This window comes from Cervus canadensis, chromosome X (genome assembly GCF_019320065.1).
Source record: "Cervus canadensis isolate Bull #8, Minnesota chromosome X, ASM1932006v1, whole genome shotgun sequence".
NCBI lineage: Eukaryota > Metazoa > Chordata > Mammalia > Artiodactyla > Cervidae > Cervus > Cervus canadensis.
Window position 1 is genome coordinate 12,964,115 of NC_057419.1, and position 18,766 is coordinate 12,982,880.

Genomic DNA, 18,766 nt, shown 5'->3' on the forward strand with positions numbered 1-18,766 from the left:
CCCTTTCCCGTCTCCCCACCAAACACCACAGCAGCATCTTTTGTCTTGCCCGTGTCAGTGCAACTTTGCAGACACCCCTGGCCTCCTTGAGGAGAAGTCGTGAGCTGCACAAAGCTCGAGCTGGGTGTCACAGGATTGGGTGCATTTATTTATCCACTCACTTAAGTGAACATGACTGTCCTGTAGTCAGTGGGGAGTGTGTGTGTGTGTCTCTGTGTTAGTCACTTGGTCGTATCTGAATCTTTGCAAACCCATGGTCTGTAGCCTGCCAGGCTCCTCTGTCCATAGAATGCTCCTGGCAAGAATACTGGAGTGGGTTGCCATTTCCTTCTCCAGGGGATCTTCCCGACCCAGGGATTGAACCCGGGTATCTTGCATTGTAGGCAGATTCTTTGCCGTCTGAGCCACCAGGGAAGCCCTAACGGGGGTCAGTGGACACATATTGCCCTGAGCCTGTCAGAGTGTCTGAAGTCATCTAAGGGTCCCCACTGTGGGCATCACCATGCCCTAGACCAGCGGCCTCCAGTCCATTCCTGCCAGAGCTTCTGAATGTCACAGGCGACTTCCCTGCCCCCGCCACGGTCACCACCATCCATGACGGCTTATTAGGGTTTGACCACACCTGCCCAGGTGTTGGAAATCCGTGCAGCCGCCGTATGAACGTCACAGAGCCTCCAGGGCAAGCTGCTGCATGAGGAGACGGTGCACACTTGCCTCTCCTCCTCCTGCAATTTAGGACTGACCTAGCCTCGCCACGGGCAACTTCAGATCGGAGCTAAAGGGGACACTGAGCCTCTAAGTACCTGACGGATGTCAAACATTCTTTCCAACAGGCAAGAACAATAAAGACTCTTATGCAATAACAAACAGTAACGAAAACTCAGAAAGTTATTTACAACACAAACCTTCTGATGACTCAGATAATTAACGAGGAGAAAAAAAAAATATCCATGGGTGGCAAAAATGCAGAAGGTGTTGACTTGACGATAACTGCCCACGAACAGAAGCATAAAACGGATGAATCCATCACACCTCGGGAGTAAAGTGATTGTAAAACCAAGACTGTACCTCATAGAGTTTCTCAAGATCCTCGTAAGGAAGCTTCTGGCCACGTGAATTTCATTTTCAGACGGCTTTTTCTGTGCTATAATATCCAGAACGTCTTTCATCTTCCTTCACAGGTAATTAACCAAGGGAGAAAGCTAGACAGACTGCAAGCAAAGGAAAGAGAGGCTCGGAAAAGAATAGGCCTTACACCGTGTGGTAAATTATCGCAACTCTGTAACTGGAAAGAGTGGGAAAGGAGCTGGTTTTCCTGGGGCAGACCTGCACCCTGAGAGGAGTAAATGTTTCTCATCCTATTTTAAAAGATAATATAGGCAGACCTATATTAGAGAGATTCTAAGTTGGGCTCCAGACCCTCACAATGAAGCAAATATCGTAATAAAGCTAGCCACATGAATGCTTTCCCAGTGCATATAAAAGTTGTGTTTACACTACACTGGGGTCTACCAAGTGTGCAATAGCATGTCTACGAAAACAACGTACAGATCTTATTTTAAATTAAAAGAATGCTAACCAGCCTCTGAGCCTTCAGAGTCCTAGTAGGAATACGAGTAAAATCAAAGATCACTGACCACAGAGACCGTAAAAAATGTGATGGTGAAAAAGTCTGAAAGACTGAGAATTAGCAAAATGTGAGACACAGGAGACAAAGTGAGCAAATACTGTTGGAAAAAATGTCACTCACAGACTATCTAACGGCACAAACGGCTTGAGAGCGCTGCCACAATTTTTAATTTGTAAAAAACAAAACAAACAAACAAAAAAAACTAAAAAAAACGCCAGGATCTGTGCAGCACAATACATCCAAGTATGTCTACACACTGGTTTCCCAGGTGGTTCAGTTGGTATGGAATCCTCCTGCAATGCAGGAGACCTGGGTTTGATCCCCGGGTCGGGAAGATCCCCTGGAGGAGGAAATGGCAACCCACTCCAGGATTCTTGCCTCCAAATGCCAGGGACAGAGGAGCCTGGTGGTCTACAGTGCATGGGGTCACAAAGCGTCAAACCCGACCGAGTGACTAAACAACAAGGTCTAGACATAGATACATGTTTCTACTTTGAGAAGACACAGCCAACGGTCACAGTACTAATTATGGCTTTTAAAAACGAATGAAAGCACAGTGGAAAGGGTGGTACCCACAAGCTTTAAGTAAGGAACTGGGGCTACTTGGGGACAGTGAAATTTTCCTAAAATGTGTGTGCTCTTGTCAGATCTTCAGACTTCCCTAGAGCATAGTAAACATATTTGGGAATCAAGGGAGGCTCCCCGATAGCTCAGCTGGTAAAGAATCCGCCTGCAATGCAGGAGACCTGGGTTCCATCCCCAGGTTGGGAAGATACCCTGGAGCAGGGAAAGGCTACCCACTCCAGTATTCTGGCCTGCAGAATTTTCCATGGACTGTATAGTCCATGGGGTTGCAAAGAGTCGGACACAACCGAACGACTTTCTCTTTTCAGATGGTTTGTCAGCCCCTCTGGTGGCTAAAACGGCAGGGTTTTTTAATTTTTTCTTTAAAAAAAAAAAAAAAGAATTTATTTATTTTTTTACATTTATTTATCGGGTCTTGGTTGTGGCACACCAGGATCTTCACTGCATCCCGTGGGGAACACGGGCCGTCTAGTTGTGGCGTGCGGGCTTTCTCGCTGCACAGCACGTGGGATGCCGGTTCCCCGACCAGGGCTCGAACCGGCGTCTCCTGCATTGCAAGGCAGATCTTCAACCACTGGACGACCGGGGAGGTGGCCCCTGGGGTTGTCTGGATGAGAGAGAGGAGGGCCATTCATTGGCTGAGAGCTGATCTCCAGCATCACAGTTATTGGGACCAGATTAGGCAGCAAAACGCAGGGGACCAAACGCTGCGCTGGTGCCACCTAGAGTCCCCAGGTGGAAGAGACACAGGAGGGGCAGATACAAGATGCTCATCTCCGTAGAAGACTTGTGTTTCTTCCTACACAAGATAAACATTTGAGTGGCTTTCAACCACCGGGAGCCTGCCAGCGTGGGGCCGTGAGGGGTGCACAGGTCACCAGTGAGCCAGAGAAGCCACTCAGTCTTTGCGATCCCGTGGACTGTAAGCCTACCACGCTCCTCCGTCCATGGGATTTTCTCCAGGCAAGAGCACTGACATGGGTTTGCCATTTCCCTTCTCCAGGGGAATCTTCCCGATCCCGGGGATCGAACCTCGGTCTCCCTGCATTGTAGGCAGATGCTTTTGCCGTCTGAGTCACCAGGCACGGGCCACAGGTTGTGTCAAAACAAGACGCCCCAATGTGAGGGGGCAAGGGATACCTGCTCGGGGTTAACCACCTCATGTGTATAGCTGGGGAAGACCCACACCGAAGCTAAAGTGCCCTTGAGCTGTCGGGGATGCAGAGCCCCCAGAAGACATCAAACAGGAGTGGACCCGGGTGCCATGGTAGGAACACATCCCCCCAACACGGGCCACAGTCGGACACAAGCCAGCTTGGCTGCGGGAGACCTGCAAGGACGCCCCTTTCCGGGAGGGAGGAGGCTGGCATAGCTCAGCCCAGAGATGCACGAATCCGTGTGGGCAGGGAGGCTCGGGAGAAAAGACCCACGATCTGGCTAGGGCAGGGGGTGCTGACGCCCGCCCCCGTGTGGGCAACTCTGAACTCCAGCAGCTCCGGAAATGCACTGGGGCTGAGTCCAAGCCATGCCCACCGGGAAACTAAGAGTGTGACAGGTCACCCGAGCGAACAGGAGAGACATCCTTTGTACTCCAGTGGCTACTGCGGCTCAGACAATCTTAAAGAAAAAATACGCCTATTGTAGAAAACGTGGCACACTTAAAAATTAGAAGGCCGATAAGACAACAAACGGCTTCCCTGGTGGCTCAGCTGGCAAAGAATCCGCCTGCAATGCGGGAGACCTGGGTTCGATCCCTGGGTTGGGAACATCCCCTGGAGAAGGGAATGGCTACCCATTCCAGTATTCTGGCCTGGAGAATTCCATGGACTAGTAGAATAACCCGCAACCTAAAGATGACCGTGAGTAACATCTCTGCATTTCTTTCCCCCTGTTTCAGATAGTTCAAAGAGTCCTGCAGGCTGGGTGGGGCCTTTCTCTCTGCAGCCTGCCAGGGAAGTCCCTAAAGTGTCACTTTTAATATAGCCTAGTATTCTTTCCATGTAAATGCTAAAAAAGCTATGGTGTTGACTAGCAAAACACTGGCTTGTCTAGTTTCCAAATCAAATTATCCATCCTAAGGAGGGTTCCCTGAAACCTTTTCCACCAGGTACACACCAAAATTAATCTCAGTTTGAAAAAGAAACTGTAGCCCGCTGGGGTGCTCCGTCCATGGGATTTTCCAGGCAAGAATACTGGAGTGGGTTGCCATTTCCTTCTCCAGGGGATCTTCCCCACCCCAGGGATTGAACTCAGGTCTCCCACACTGTGGGCAGACTCTTTGCCCTCTGAACCACAAGGGAATCCCAGTTTACTTCAATATTAAAAATAATTTTATATGGCAGGTGGTCTTTTTTTTTTTTTTAAAGGGAGAGGTTTAGATCACAAATATTAAACATGCTAGGATACCACTGAATATTTAGATCTATATCTTGAAAATTCTTCTCTCAAAAAAAAGCAATAAATAAAAATCACGTGAATGCTGGGTTATTTCCTAACCTTTCCAAATGCAGCAAGACAGCCGCTGCCTCAGAAAATAAACACAGCCTGCATGTGGTCCCTGCAAGCACGGTGGGCCTGAGAATACAAGGTCTGCAGGCTGGGAGGCCAGCAAGGAAGGCAGAGCCTTGGCTGGACACCGCGACAGGGGAACTGCAGGGTGTGTGGGCTGCAGGTGACGCCGGCCATGGGGAGACTTCTTGGGGAATAAAACTGACTGTGACACTTGGCGGCATCTTAAAAGCAAGAGTCAGAGTGGACGGCAGTGTGAAGGGCTCTGCAGATAAAGGAGAGCCTGGAAAGTCCTGCAGATGCTTCCCACTGAATACTGGGGTGGCTGAGATGAGCTCCAGGCAGGGAGCCCCCAGAGCTTCGGGACGCAGGGGGACAGAGGTCTGCGTGATGCTGACGGTGTGCCTGGGCGGGAGGAGAGCCAAATCTGCAAACACCTTTTTTTATTAAGTGTTTTGAAACCAACACATCCAAAAGCACCACCGTACACCCTACAGACACTAGGAGAAGACTCTTGAGAGTCCCTGGGACTGCAAGGAGATCCATCCTAAAGGAAATCAGTCCTGAATATTCACTGGAAGGACTGATGCTGAAGCTGAAACTCCAATCGTTTGGCCATCTGATGCGAAGGCCTGACTCATTGGAAAAGACCCTGATGCTGGGAAAGATTGAAGGCAGGAGAAGAAGGGGGCGACAGAGGAGGAGATGCTTGGATGGCATCAGCGACTCGTTGGACGTGAGTTTGCGCAAACTCCGGGAGTTGGTGACGGACAGGGAGGCCTGGCGTGCTGCAGTCCCTGGGGTGGCCAAGAGTCGGACACGACCAAACGACTGAACAACAACGGACGCTGAATGAAGCCTCGCCCTGAGCTGCAGCTGCCTTCCTGCCCAGGCCATGCCTCTCTGCCTCCAGAGCTGTCTCTGCCTCCCACCACTCCAAGGTCCCTGCAACTCAGCTTGGCAGATCAGGCCCTCGCTTCGCAACCCTCAGCTGCTCCCAGCGGCCAGGGAGGGCCTGTCGTGGGCTCCCTGGGTGGGCTGCCCACGCTGGCACAAGGCCTCCTGGCCATTCAGAAGCGAGCTGGGGTCTGAGACGCCCAGCTCTAGTCCCGGGCTAACCCCCACCCTGCCAAGCATCCCCTGTGCCAGCCTCATTAGAAGGCCCTGGCATCGCTGACACAGGTCCACGTCTGTGTCTCCAACCTAGCTCAGCCTTCAGAGCGGACACAGGGGTCGGCTTCCAGCCTGAGCTTTCCCAGTCTCCGCCCATCACCTGCTCAGCTGTCAGCACCCCACCCCCCACCCGAGGGCAGGAACCAAGGGGATGACGTTGGCTGCCTGGCTGGAGCGCTTCCAACAATGTACGTGAATGAATAAAAAACATGCGTCACAGCCGTCTGTTGAGTGGCGGAGTGTTTCCCCCTACCCCCCACCCCTCTGCAAGCAGTGATCTGACAACATGGAGCTGTGGACAGTGACATCATTCTCGATGAAAGGCGATTAAGAGGCCAGTATTTCCTGCCTTTATACAGTAGGACAAAGAAGTGAAGATAAAAATTCCCAAGTGACCCAACAGGCTGAAACTGACACCAGACATCAAAGCAGCATTTTAGGCAAATGCCGCATCCGCATGGGATCAAAGCTTCAGGGTTCCACCCCCATGAAGCTGGGGCACCCCTTATCTGTCCCCTAGCCAGGACAAGCGCATACTTGTCTCAGCCACTCGTGTTCCCCGGATGTATTTGCAGGAAAGACCACAATAGACATGTCACACAATGAACACAGGCAGAAGGGGGACAGACCCAAATGACTGGGCTGTCTTTCTGTTAACTTTTGAAAGGGGGCAGTGGGGGGTGACTGTCTCACCTTTTGCGACCCCAGGGTCTGTAGCCCGCCAGGCTTCTCTGTCCATGGGAATTCTCCAGGCAAGAATACTGCAGTGGACTGCATTTCCATCTCCAGGGGATCTTTCCGACCCAGGGATGGAACCCACATCTCCTGCATTGGCAGGCGGGTTCTTTACCCACTGAGCCACCAGCGAAGCCCAACCCAGCACCAGCAACAAGCAACCATTAACATAAGTAAATATAAATTAACATAACTAAATATAAGCAACAGAGTTGGTGACTCTTAAGAGTGTACAAACAAAAATATGTGCAACATTCTCTGCATGCCTTAATATATTAGAAACCACCTTTTCCACACCACATTTCATCAACATCACTTGCATGCCTTTCAACGAAAAACAAATCTCAACTGTTTACCACTCTCTTCTTGGCTCAGAATAGGCAACATCTCACATAATTCACCTGATTCACTTGCTTAAGCCATACACTAAGTCTACATCTGAAAAGAAGCAGCCTTTCCCCAAATAAAGCAGTTCTGTTCCGTGTGAGTTTTTCCCCCCACCTCCTGATTTTATTTAATAAAAACAAGTCTGATCTATGTGGTGTTTTCCACCCCCCCTCCTGAATTTACATAATAAAAACAATGACGGAAAACAGCCCAAGCAAGTCAACATCTGCCCAATACAAACCGGTGGGTCTACTCTGTTTTATAAGAAAGCAAGCATAGTGGCCAACAGCCATAAGCACCCAAACGCTCAAAACAGAAACTTTCCCCCTGAAATGTGAATGATGGCTTTCAGACCACTCTGCAGAAGCATCGAGGTAAGACAGACACCCGGAACACACAGAGTTTCTGCCCCAGGAAGAGCTCTGCGGGAAAGGAGGGGGAGATGGGGTAGAGGGGGAGGGGGAGGGGAGGAGGGGGGAGGAGGGAAGGGGAGGGGAGAAGGGAGGGAAGGGGAGAAGGGGGGCGATGGGAGGCAGAGAGAGAGAAGGGGAGGGGAGGGGAGAGGGGGGAGGGGAGGGAGAGGGGGGGGGGGGGGAGGGAGGGGGGAGGGGGGAAGGGGGGGGGAGCATCTCCAGTAAGACAGACATCCCCCTGAACACAGTTTCTGCCCCAGAGCTCTCCAGGAGGGGAGTGGGATGGGAAGAGGGAAAGGGATGGGGAGAAGGGGGAGGGCAAGAAGGGAGGGGAGGGGGAGTGGGGGGAGGGGGAGGAAGGAGGGAAAGAAGGGAGGGGAGGGGGAGAAGGGAGAGGAATGGGAGAAGGGAAGAGGGAGAAGGGGGAGAGGAGGCAGGGGAAGAGGGAGGGAAAGAAGGGGGGGGGAGAAGAGAGGAATGGGGGGGAGGGGGGAGGGGAGGATGGGGAGAAGGGAGGGGAGGGGAGAACGGGGGGAGGGGGAGGGAAGCATCTCCAGTATGATAGACATCCCCCTGAACACACAGAGTTTCCGTCCCAGGAAGAGTTTTCAGTTCTGTCCCAGGAAGAGTAGGGGAGTGGGGCTGGGCAGAAGGGAGGAGAGGGGGAGAAGGGAGAGGAATGGGAGAAAGGGGAGGGGAGAAGGGGGAGGGGAGAAGGGGGAGAGGGAGACACAACCTGCCCGGTCCTAGCCACCCCTCTCCTCTGGCAGCTTCAGGAGCATCTGCGCTCATTACTGCTGGGGCCACGCACAGAGCCGCCAGCTCAGGACAGCTCCAAGGAGCCAGCGGCAGAGGGGAGGCCGGACACGACGCTGGCTCGGTGAGAACTCACTGCAGCTCCGGGCCGTGCAGAAAGCCACGCATGTGGCAGGAAACCTGCTCCGAGCAGGCGTGCGTGCCGTCACTGGAGTGGACACCTGCCTTCTTTAAATGGGTCACCGTGCCACAGCATCGGGCTAACCCTCACCGCCTCCTGCAGCAAAAGCTTGCATCCCTGGGTGTTAATCTGCTCCTGAAATGTGAGCTTAGCTTGGAATCAGAGTCATGGAAAGCTTTAAGGCGTCCGGCAAAGCGGCAGAAAGGAACAAAGAATCTGCCTTATGGACACTGTGGTCCTGGCAAAACGGCTCACGGCAGCAGGCAGCAGGCGGGTGAATGATGAAGTGGCAGGCAAGGCTCATTGTAAACAGACTCATATTCACCAGACAAATGTGGCAGAAAGAGCAGAAGAGCCATTCCAAGCGGCACGGTAGTTTATGGTATGATACTTGGAAGAAATTTTCCGTACAGTGATTGAAATTCCATGCACTCCAAAAAGGGAGCTGAACACACGGTCATTTGCCCAGAGCCGAGGACTGTGGATGAGGTTCGGGTGCTCTGCACGCAGAGGTTTTTAGTGCATGCTTGACAGCAGCCAGCAGACACAGCCTGAACCCAGCACTGGCGAGAACTCCCCCTTCCTCAGCGCGTCTCCAACAGCGAGGACGGCCCCTGTTAATCGGGAAAATGCCACAAGTGACCCAGTTTCGGGTCTTAACCTTTTCCAAGCGCATTTGCTTAAGCCAGTGGCATGACTGTGGTGGCTGCCCAGCAAACCAGCCATCGGCCCTCAGGGAAATACCAGTGGCCCTCAGGGAAATACCGGTGCCCACATCCCTCCCACACCTATCCATCAGGATCTCGGGGCGGGGAAGACAGGTGTACCGGAGTCAGACCAGGAGACGTTCCCACAACCGCTTCAACTTCCCTGTGCGCAACAGTTCCTTGGCCAAGAAAGAGGGAACAACAAAGCGCCCAGGAGGCAGGCCAGCGGCTCCCCCTGCTCCCCGGGTGCTCTGACTCCACGCAGACGCCTGGATGAGCCTGGGTGTCTCGGAGGAGGATGTATGTGCACCTGCGGGGCTCCTGTGACCATTCTTTGTTCCCTGATCACACGACCCTGGGAGGGAGGCAGTGCCGGCTCTCATCCGTCTGGGAAAGAAGCTTGGCTGCAGACAGATCAGTGATCGGGGTTCTTGTCCCCCAAGGCACTGCTCTCTGGGCCCCGGCTTCTACATGATGACAAGATATGCGGGGCCCGAGAAAACAGACATCTCCACTTTGTGAAGCGGGGCTCTGCTCTCGGCAAGGATGAGAAAGACAAACACACCCAGCAGAGTCACCAGGGGGAGGGAATGTGTCAACCACAATTCCCACTTTGGAATTGCCCTTGTGGCCCAGTGGTGAAGAATCCACCTGCCAACGAAGGGGACGCGGGTTCGATCCCTGGTCTGGGAAGATCCCCCAGGCCTCGGAGCAACCAAGCCCATGTGTGACCACTACTGAGCCCGTGCTCGGAAACAACAAAAGCAATGAGAAGCCCACGCACTGAAAATAAAGTTGACTCCCCCGCCCCCAACCCTGGCTCGCCGCAACTATTGAGACAAACCTGTGCAACAATGAAGACCTAGCATAGCCCCCTCCCCTCAAAAGAAAACGAAAAACCAAAAAGACCAAACCAACCGACCAGAAAAACTGCCCACATGGTTCATAAGACGTTGTTTCACCTTGAGGTGCATACATGCCTTTCTGCAGAACCTCCCAGAACAACTCAAGCTGCACTGCCCGCTCTCACCATCAGGACCCTAAGCTCTTCTCAGTCTTTATCAGAAAAGCCACCTTTCCTTAAGGTGCCTGGGGTGGTTAGGTACTTAAGGGTTAAAGCAGCGCCTCCTCCATCTGGTCAACCTCCAACACTGGATTAATTGTGTGTTGGCGGCTCAGTCAATGAATTCACTGCAGAGTGCCTTTATAAACTAATCACTTAAAAAGAGTATGTGATCTATTGTGGAGTTCTACATGGAATCTGGGTCTCCTGCACCGCAGGCGGTCTCTACGTGACTGAGGCACCAGGGAAGCCCCAGGCATAAAACACTAGAAAACTGCTCTTCTCAGACATACGAGTCAGATTAGTGATTGCCTAGGGATGGAGACGGACAAGAATGGGGAGATTAGACAGAGAAGGATACAGGCTTCCCAGGTGGTGCAGTGGTAAAGAATCCACCTGCCAATGCAGGAGATGCAGGACATTTGGGTTCAATCTCTGGGTCGGGAAGATCCCCTGGAGAAAGGAAAGGCAACCCACTGCAGTATGCTCGCCTACAGAATCCCATGGACAGAGGAGCCTGGCGAGCTACAGTCCATGGGGTCGCAAAGAGTCAGATGTGACTGAGTGACCAAGCAGAGAAGGATACATGTTATTGATTTAAGAACTCAATTTTATTTATTTATTTTTCATTTATTTTTATTAGCTGGAGGCTAATTACTTTACAATATTGCAGTGGTTTTTGTCATACATTGACATGAATCAGCCATGGATTTACATGTATTCCCCATCCCGATCCCCCCTCCCACCTCCCTCTCCACCGGAACCCTCTGGGTCTTCCCAGTGCACCAGGCCCTAGCACCTATCTCATGCATCCAACCTGGGCTGGCGATCTGTTTCACCCTAGATAATATACATGTTTCGATGCTGAAGAACTCAATTTTAAAAGCACTCACAGGACTTCCTGGGTATTTCTAGCGTTCAAGCTGCTTTTAGAAAAGGCAGAGGAAGTAGAGATCAAATTGCCAACATCCGCTGGATCATCAAAAAAGAGAGTTCCAGAAAAACATCTATTTCTGCTTTACTGACTATGCCAAAGCCTTTGACTGTGTGGATCAAAGAAACTGTGTAAAACTCTGAAAGAAATGGGAATACCAGACCACCTGACCTGCCTCTTGAGAAACCTGTACGCAGGTCAGGAAGCAAGTTAGAACTGGACATGGAACAACAGACTGGTTCCAAATAGGAAAAGGAGTACGTCAAGGCTGTATATTGTCACCCTGCTTATTTAACTTATATGCAGAGTACATCATGAGAAACGCTGGGCTGGAGGAAGCACAAGCCGAAATCAAGATTGCGGGGAGAAATATCAATAACCTCAGATATGCAGATGACACCACCCTTATCGCAGAAAGTGAAGAGGAACTAAAGAGCCTCTTGATGAAAGTGAAAGAGAAGAGTGAAAAAGTTGGCTTAAAGCTCAACATTCAGAAAACTAAGATCATGACATCTGGTCCCATCACTTCATGGCAAATAGATGGGGAAACAGTGGCTGACTTTATTTTTCTGGGCTCCAAAATCACTGCAGATGGTGACTGCAGCCATGAAATTAAAAGACGCTTATTCCTTGGAAGGAAAGTTATGACCACCCTAGACAGCATATTAAAAAGCAGAGACATTACTTTGCTAACAAAGGTCCAACTAGTCAAGGCTATGGTTTTTCCAGTGGTCATGTATGGATGTGAGAATTGGACTGTGAAGAAAGCTGAGCTCCAAAGAATTGATGCTTTCGAAAAAATTGTGGTGTTGGAGAAGACTCTTGAGAGTCCCTTGGACTACAAGGAGATCCAACCAGTCCATCCTAAAGGAAACCAGTCCTGAGTGTTCATTGGAAGGACTGATGTTGAAGCTGAAACTCCAATACTTTGGCCACCTGATGCAAAGAACTGACTCATTTGAAAAGACCCCGATCCTGGGAAAGATTGGGGGCAGGAGGAGAAGGGGACAACAGGGGATGAGGTGGTTGGATGGCATCGCCGATTCAATGGACATGGGTTTGGGTGAACTCCGGGAGTTGGTGATGGACAGGGAGGCCTGGCTTACTGCGGTTCATGGGGTCGCAAAGAGTCGACTGAGTGACTGAACTGAACTGAACTGAAGGAATCCTAGTGGCTAAGACTCCACGCTCCCAATGCAGGGGGCCCAGGTTCAATCCCTGGTCAAGGGACTAGATCCCACATGCTGAAACTAACAACTGGCACAGCCAAACAAACAAATAATTGTTTTAATTAAAAAAATACAACAGTATGGAGTCTTAGAAGTCCTTACTATATAAATCATCAGGATTTAAAGCAGGAATTCACCATGTGCCAGGTGACGGTAACAGATCCTAATATTAACTAATTCCCTGGTTTGTAAAATTTACCAGTTTATAAGCTTTTATTCATATTTCTAAGCAAAAACCATTTCAGAGTTTTCTAATAGGCAAAATAACACTTCCCTGTGTGCATGTTCTGTCACTCAGTCGTGTCTGACTCTCTGCGACCCCATGGACTGCAGCCCACCAGGCCCGTGTGTCCATGAGATCGTCCAGGCAAGAACACTGGAGTGGGTTGCCATTTCCTCCTCCGGGGGATCTTCCCAACCCAGGGATTGAACCTGTGTCTGCCGCATGGGCAGGCGGATTCTTCACCACTGAGCCACCTGGGAAGCCCAAATAATACCTACACACAGTGTTAAAATTTTAATATAAAATGACTTAAAATGTTTCAAAATATCTAAGCTTGTTATTCAAAGTGTGTGTGTGGTTTTTTTTTTAAAAGCATCTGAACCAACCACTTGTTTTGGTTTTATAACGTGTTATACATGTTACTTAGATTCCTAAGCTCAGTTGTCTCTGAGCCTCTGCGACCCCATGGACTGTACAGCCCACTAGGCTCCTCTGTCCGTGGGATTCTCCAGGCCAGAATACTGGAGTGGGTTGCCATTTCTTTCTCCACGTTACTTAGATTACTAAGCCCTTCCAAACTAGATAATCATTCTGCACACCCATCACTTAAAGGGATCCCGGGTATGCAGAATGCAAAAGTGAGCATCTACACTGGGGGGCTCCCCTCCACCCTTCCCAGTCCAAATCTGAACGTGTTCCCACGAGTGTTACATACCCGCTTGTCCCCACCAGCAAGCAGGCCCCCAGGCCTCCTCTCTCTCCTCCCACCACCAGTTCTCACGGCTTGTGCTCCGAACACAACTCAGATCGTCTTGTCTTCAGACCCTTACATATGTTCCTCGAATTCAGAACAAGCTTCTGAACACATGGAAGGATGTCCCACCTCACTCCCATGGACAGAAATGCCTATTTCCAACAATAAAAGCATCTGTCACCTGTCCCATCCACAAAGGCAGCAAAAACAAACTTCAGGAGGCACATACTTTCTGACTCAAAACCTCTCAGGCAAGGAATGGACCACGATGACTTACACACACGCGGACGTGGGTACAAAGGAGTCACAGCACAACACTGCTACACGAACACTCCGGAAGCATCATCAACATCCAGGCAGAGAGGCTCTGTTAACGCACACAGTGGACCACGCAGACCTCGGAGCATCATGGGGTCGTTAGGACAAGTCATGAGTCAGACCTCAGGGCGCTCAACCTGTAACAAACCCCACTTTCACGTGTACACACACAAGCACCTATCTGTTTCTAAAAGAAAATCTAAGCACATAGTACTGAGACGGCCACTCTCCAGAGAGGCAAAATGAGGGGATGGAGAGGGGATGGGAGAAAGGTTGATGGATTCCACGCAATTCCCTTTTGAAAGTGAATATTCGGACTTCTCTGATGGTCCAGTGGCTAAGAATCTGCGCTCTGCACGCAGGGCCGTGGGGTTCCATCCCCAGTCAGGGAACTAGATCCCAGGTGTGCCACAACTAAGACCGGGAACACCCAGATAAATAAAAATAAATACTTAACGACGACAAGAAAACCGAAATGTTTTCCCATGTCCACATGTCACTCTCAGTACTGATAAATGCAGAATAAAAAAAATCACACTTGGAGAAAACTGTAGCTAGCTGGTATTCCAGCAGCCACCCTTGAAGAGTGGTTGTTTTGACCACTGTGCAGTGAGCAAACACTTTGGGGGCACTGCATAGAACCCTTTGGGGTCACTGCAACTGACCACTCCTGGGGGACCAAACCTTCAGCTGACTCCTGGGAACACACCACTGAACCTCAAAAGCTTCTCCTCTTTAAAAGTGCAGAGGTCAATGAGGTGACCCCAAAGAAACGATACACCACGACAGCATCTCTCATGTCCCCTCCACCCCTAAGGGCTCAGAAATGGCCACGCTGGGACTCTAGTTTTCTGATTCATGAGGACAATCGCCTACTCCACGGAGCAATGAGGCTGCTCCGTTAATGCGGCAAACAACAAAACTTTTTCCTTCTTCCCTTTCTGAACCTCCTCCTTGGATGCTATTTTGGTTCAAAAAAAAAAAAAAAAAACTTTGGGCTATGTCTTCAAGTCTGTACTAAAAACTGAAGTGCATGGGGAGGTCAATTTACTTTTTAAAATTTTCAATCTTGGAAAAGATTGGACTGATTCTGCAAAAAAAAAAAAAAAAGGCAGGTCAACACTGTACTGTAAATGAGCCAACTGTGAAATACCAAGTCGAAGATTATTTCTCTATATAAAAGCAGTCGCAGGAACTTCCTGGCCATGCAGTGGTTAAGACTCTGGCACCATCACTCTGGGGCCCGGACTTTGATCTCTGGTCAGGGAACTAAGATCTTGCAAGAATTCCGGAATACTCCAGGCAAGAATACTGGAGTGGGTAGCCATTCCCTTCTCCAGGGGATCTTCCCAACCCAGGGATCAAACCCAGGTCTCCCACATTGCAGGTGGATTCTTTACCAGCTGAGCCACAAGGGAAGCCCACCAATACTGGAGCGGGTAGCCTATCGCTTCTCCAGGGGATCTTCCCAACCCAGGAATCGAACCGTGGTCTGCTGCACTGAAGGCAGATTCTTTACCAGCTGAGCCACCAGCGGAAGCCGGCAAGCGTGGCCCAAAACAATCACCAACACCTCCGTGCCGCCCAGTTGTACTGATCTAGTTCCAGCATGTAAAAGCATCAGGTCCCCAATTCCGCTCTCTGACCCCCACAAATGATCCCAACTCCCATTCACAATTTGCTTTCTAAGCAAGGATGCTTGCCCGCCCCAGAGCTCAGCACAGTGCTAGAAACACCTGGATGTCCGCGGGTATCACTCCACATTAGCATGAGACCCGAAAATCCGGTAGCCTGCCACCTTGTGTTAAAAACGGGCCATGACACTTTGCTTCATTCAGAGCATCAGCTACTGCCAGGGATAAGATTTAAGGAATCAAAACCACTTCATAAATCAAAAATTAACACTCAGCAGTAATGAAAAGAAGGAATCTTGTAAGAACTGACCGTTACCAGGAACTCTACTCAATACTCTGTGACAAGCACAGGAAAAGAATCTAAAAAAGAGTAGATATATATATGTATAACTGATTCAATTTGCCGTCTTTTCCAAAGAGTCAGCCGTTTGCATCAGGTAGCCAAAGTATCGGAGCTTTAGCTAAGTTAACTGTACTCCAACATAAAACTAAGTAAAAAGAAAAAAAGGAAATCTTTTAGATTTGTGATGTTGGATTCATCCTTGGCCAAGAGATGAATCACTCGTGTACTTCCTAAGTGTACATGCTCACACATGTATGCACACACACACACACACACACACACACACACACACACATGTCCACATCGGGACTGCCAGAGTTGGCACAGGGCAGCCAAAAGACTGCATGCTTTGCTGGCCCGCTCATCTCTGTCCATAAACAAGGCCTGACACCCAGGTCTTACCTTTTCACCACCAGCTTCAGGGTCTTATGCGACCCCTTCACCAGGCAGATGGCCTCCTGCCTAAATCCAGACAGGCCGACGTCATTGATGCCCACAATCTCGTCTCCGGCCAGCAGTTTGTCCACGGCCGCGGCTTTGCTCCCTTCTTCGACCTGCAATGCAGAAAGAGGGTCCGTGAGCTGCCCCCCCCGAAATGAGCAAACCAGTCCTCAGGAGGACAGGAGGATGTGTCGGTGACAGCTCTGTGCCATCCACCAGTTCTCGGACTGGTTTCAGGACGACCCAGGAATGAAGGGATCCAGCTTGGGCCCTGGTTCTCGGTGAGAGACCAGGGATGCACCCCTCGCCTGGTCTGTACCCCTCATCCGGTGTGCATCTGCAAGACCTGCCGTTTACGGAGGGGGCAGCAGAGTACATGAACACTCAAAAACACACCAGAGACAGGGGATCCAGATGGGCCCCTTTACTTTCTGGATCTCCTTCCGCAAAAAAAGAAAAAAAAAAGAAAAGAAAAATGGGTGTTTTAAAATTACTGATGAGTTATGTCTCACCCATCAACCCTGCACCTAGAGCTTCCCTGGGGGTCCCGCGGTTAAGAATCCACCTGCCAATGCAGGAGACAGGGGTTAGATCCCTGGTCAGGGAAGAGTCCACGTGCCACAGTGCAAGGAAACTTGTGCACGACAACTGCTGAGCCTGCGCTTCAGAGCCCGGGGGGCCACAATTACTGAGCCCATGTACCCTAGAGCCCATGCGCCACAACAAGAGAAGCCAGTGCAATGAAAAGCCCCCGTGCTGCACATGGACAGGGGCCCTTGCTCGCCACAACTGGAGAAAGCCCACGTGCACCAACAAAGACCCACCAGAGCCAAAAAAATAAATTTTTTTAAAAAAGTCCTGCACCTAGGACTTTTTCTGTAACAGCTTTCTTTCAATGTTTTCTTTATTTATTTCTGTAACAGCTTTATTTAGCTGTAAGTCAAATACACGCCAATCCACCCACATACACACGAATGAATGAACTGTTAGTTGTACTCAGAGTCATCCAACCATCACCACCCACCCAGTTGAGAACAGGCTTCCTAAGCCCAGAAGAAAGCTTGTGCCTGTCAGCAGTCACTCTCCGGTCCTCCCGGGCTCCAGAAACCATGGAAGTGTCTTGGATGTACCTACTGTGGACACTTGATATACACAGAGCCATACAACAGGTGGCCTTTTGCGTCTGGCTTCTTTTCACTCGTGATGTTTTTTCCAGGTGCATCCGTGTTGCACCCTGTGTCGGAACTCCGTTCCTTTCTATGGCTGAGTGATACTCCATCGTATCGATCGACCACATTCAATTTATCTGTTCATCAGGGATGGATATATTTACTTTGTTTCTACTACTTGGTTATTCAGTCAGTTCAGTTCAGTAGCACAGTCTTGTCCGACTCTTTGCGACCCCATGGACTGCAGCACGCAAGGCCTCCCTGTCCATCACCTACTCCTGGAGTTTACTCAAACTCATGTCCTTTGAGTCGGTGATGCCATCCAACCATCTCATCCTCTGTCGTCCCCTTCTGCTCCCGCCTTCATTCTTTCCCAGCATCAGGGTCTTTTCTAGTGAGTCAGCTCTTCGCATCAGGTGACCAAAGTATTGGAGTTTCTGCTTTAGTATCAGTCCATCTAATGAATATTCAGGACTGTCTCCTTTAGGATGGACTGGTTGGATCTCCTTGCAGTCCAAGGGACTCTCAAGAGTCTTCTCCAACACCACAGTTCAAAAGCATCAATTCTTCGGAGCTCAGCTTTCTTTAGAGTCCAACTCTCACATCCATACATTTGGCTGTCAGCGCCCCACGAACACTTGTTTACACGTTTGTGTGCAAATATGCGTCCTCATTTCCCTTGGGTGTACAAGTAGGAGTAGAATGTTGTGGTCATATGGTAACTAGCATAAACATTTTGAGGATCTGCTAGACTGCTTTTCTTTTTTTAAAAAAATGTATTTATTTATCTATTTTGCTGTGCTGGGTCTTAGTTGCAACACGTGCCATCTTCCGTCTTCATTGTGGCACGGGGTCTCAGCTGTGGCAAGACCACAGATCTCAGCTGTTCCTGAGCATGGGATCGAACCCATGTATGTAAAACACTCCCTACTCAGAGTTACACACAGTATGTATACAAGGGGACTGACCGACTCCTTAAAAGGATTTTACAGCTTTTATCCTCAGAATTTTCAATCTATAAATCCTTAACCCAGCTTTTCTTATATAGTAATAATCCAACTGAGCGTTGAGTAAGCCATCAATCAACCAGCCTTCTCTACCAGTGGCCTGCAAGCTGTGTGCTCTGCTCACTCTCTCAGGCGTCTCCGGCCTTTGCTACCCATGGACTGCAGCCCGCCAGGCTCCCCTGTCCCTGGGATTCTCCAGGCCGAATCCTGGAGTGGGTTGCCATGCCCCCCTCCAGGGGATCTTCCCAACCCAGGGATCGAACCCAGGTCTCCTGCACTGCAGGCAGATTCTTTACAGTCTGAGCCACAGGGGAAGCCCAAGAATACTGGAGTGGGTAGCCTTTCCCTTCTCCAGCGGATCTTCCCAACCCAGGAATCGAACCAGGGTCTCCTGCACTGCAGGCAGATTCTTTACCAGCTAAGCTACCAGGGAAGCCCTATGACTCATGAATCAAATCCAGCCAGCTAGGACTTCCCTGGTGGTGCAACGGTTAAGACTCTGTGCCCCCAATGCAGGAGGCCCGGGTCCCATCCCTGGCCAGGGAAGATCCCACATGGTAGGTGGCGTGCCCTCCC

At 50.3% G+C, this 18,766-nt stretch overlaps 1 protein-coding gene and 1 long non-coding RNA gene across 5 annotated transcripts in view; both read right to left on the minus strand.

Annotated features, from left to right (window-relative positions):
• SHROOM2 (shroom family member 2) overlaps positions 1-1,344 on the minus strand; it is a 60,016-nt gene extending 58,672 nt beyond the window's left edge. Inside the window, exon 1 of one of the 3 annotated variants that reach the window (XM_043457750.1) lies at positions 1,069-1,344. In XM_043457750.1, the coding sequence (XP_043313685.1) occupies positions 1,069-1,169 (101 nt within the window). In that variant the 5' untranslated portion in view covers positions 1,170-1,344. The remainder of the gene's footprint in view (positions 1-1,068) is intronic. The other 2 variants (XM_043457749.1, XM_043457748.1) reach the window with 2 other exon arrangements.
• A 1,284-nt stretch (positions 1,345-2,628) lies between these two features.
• LOC122434410 overlaps positions 2,629-18,766 on the minus strand; it is a 67,624-nt gene continuing 51,486 nt past the window's right edge. For both annotated transcript variants that reach the window (XR_006267368.1, XR_006267369.1), the window contains exons 2-3: positions 15,976-16,127; positions 2,629-2,822 (exon numbers count right to left, since the gene is read on the minus strand). This is a non-coding gene — a long non-coding RNA (uncharacterized LOC122434410). The remainder of the gene's footprint in view (positions 2,823-15,975; positions 16,128-18,766) is intronic.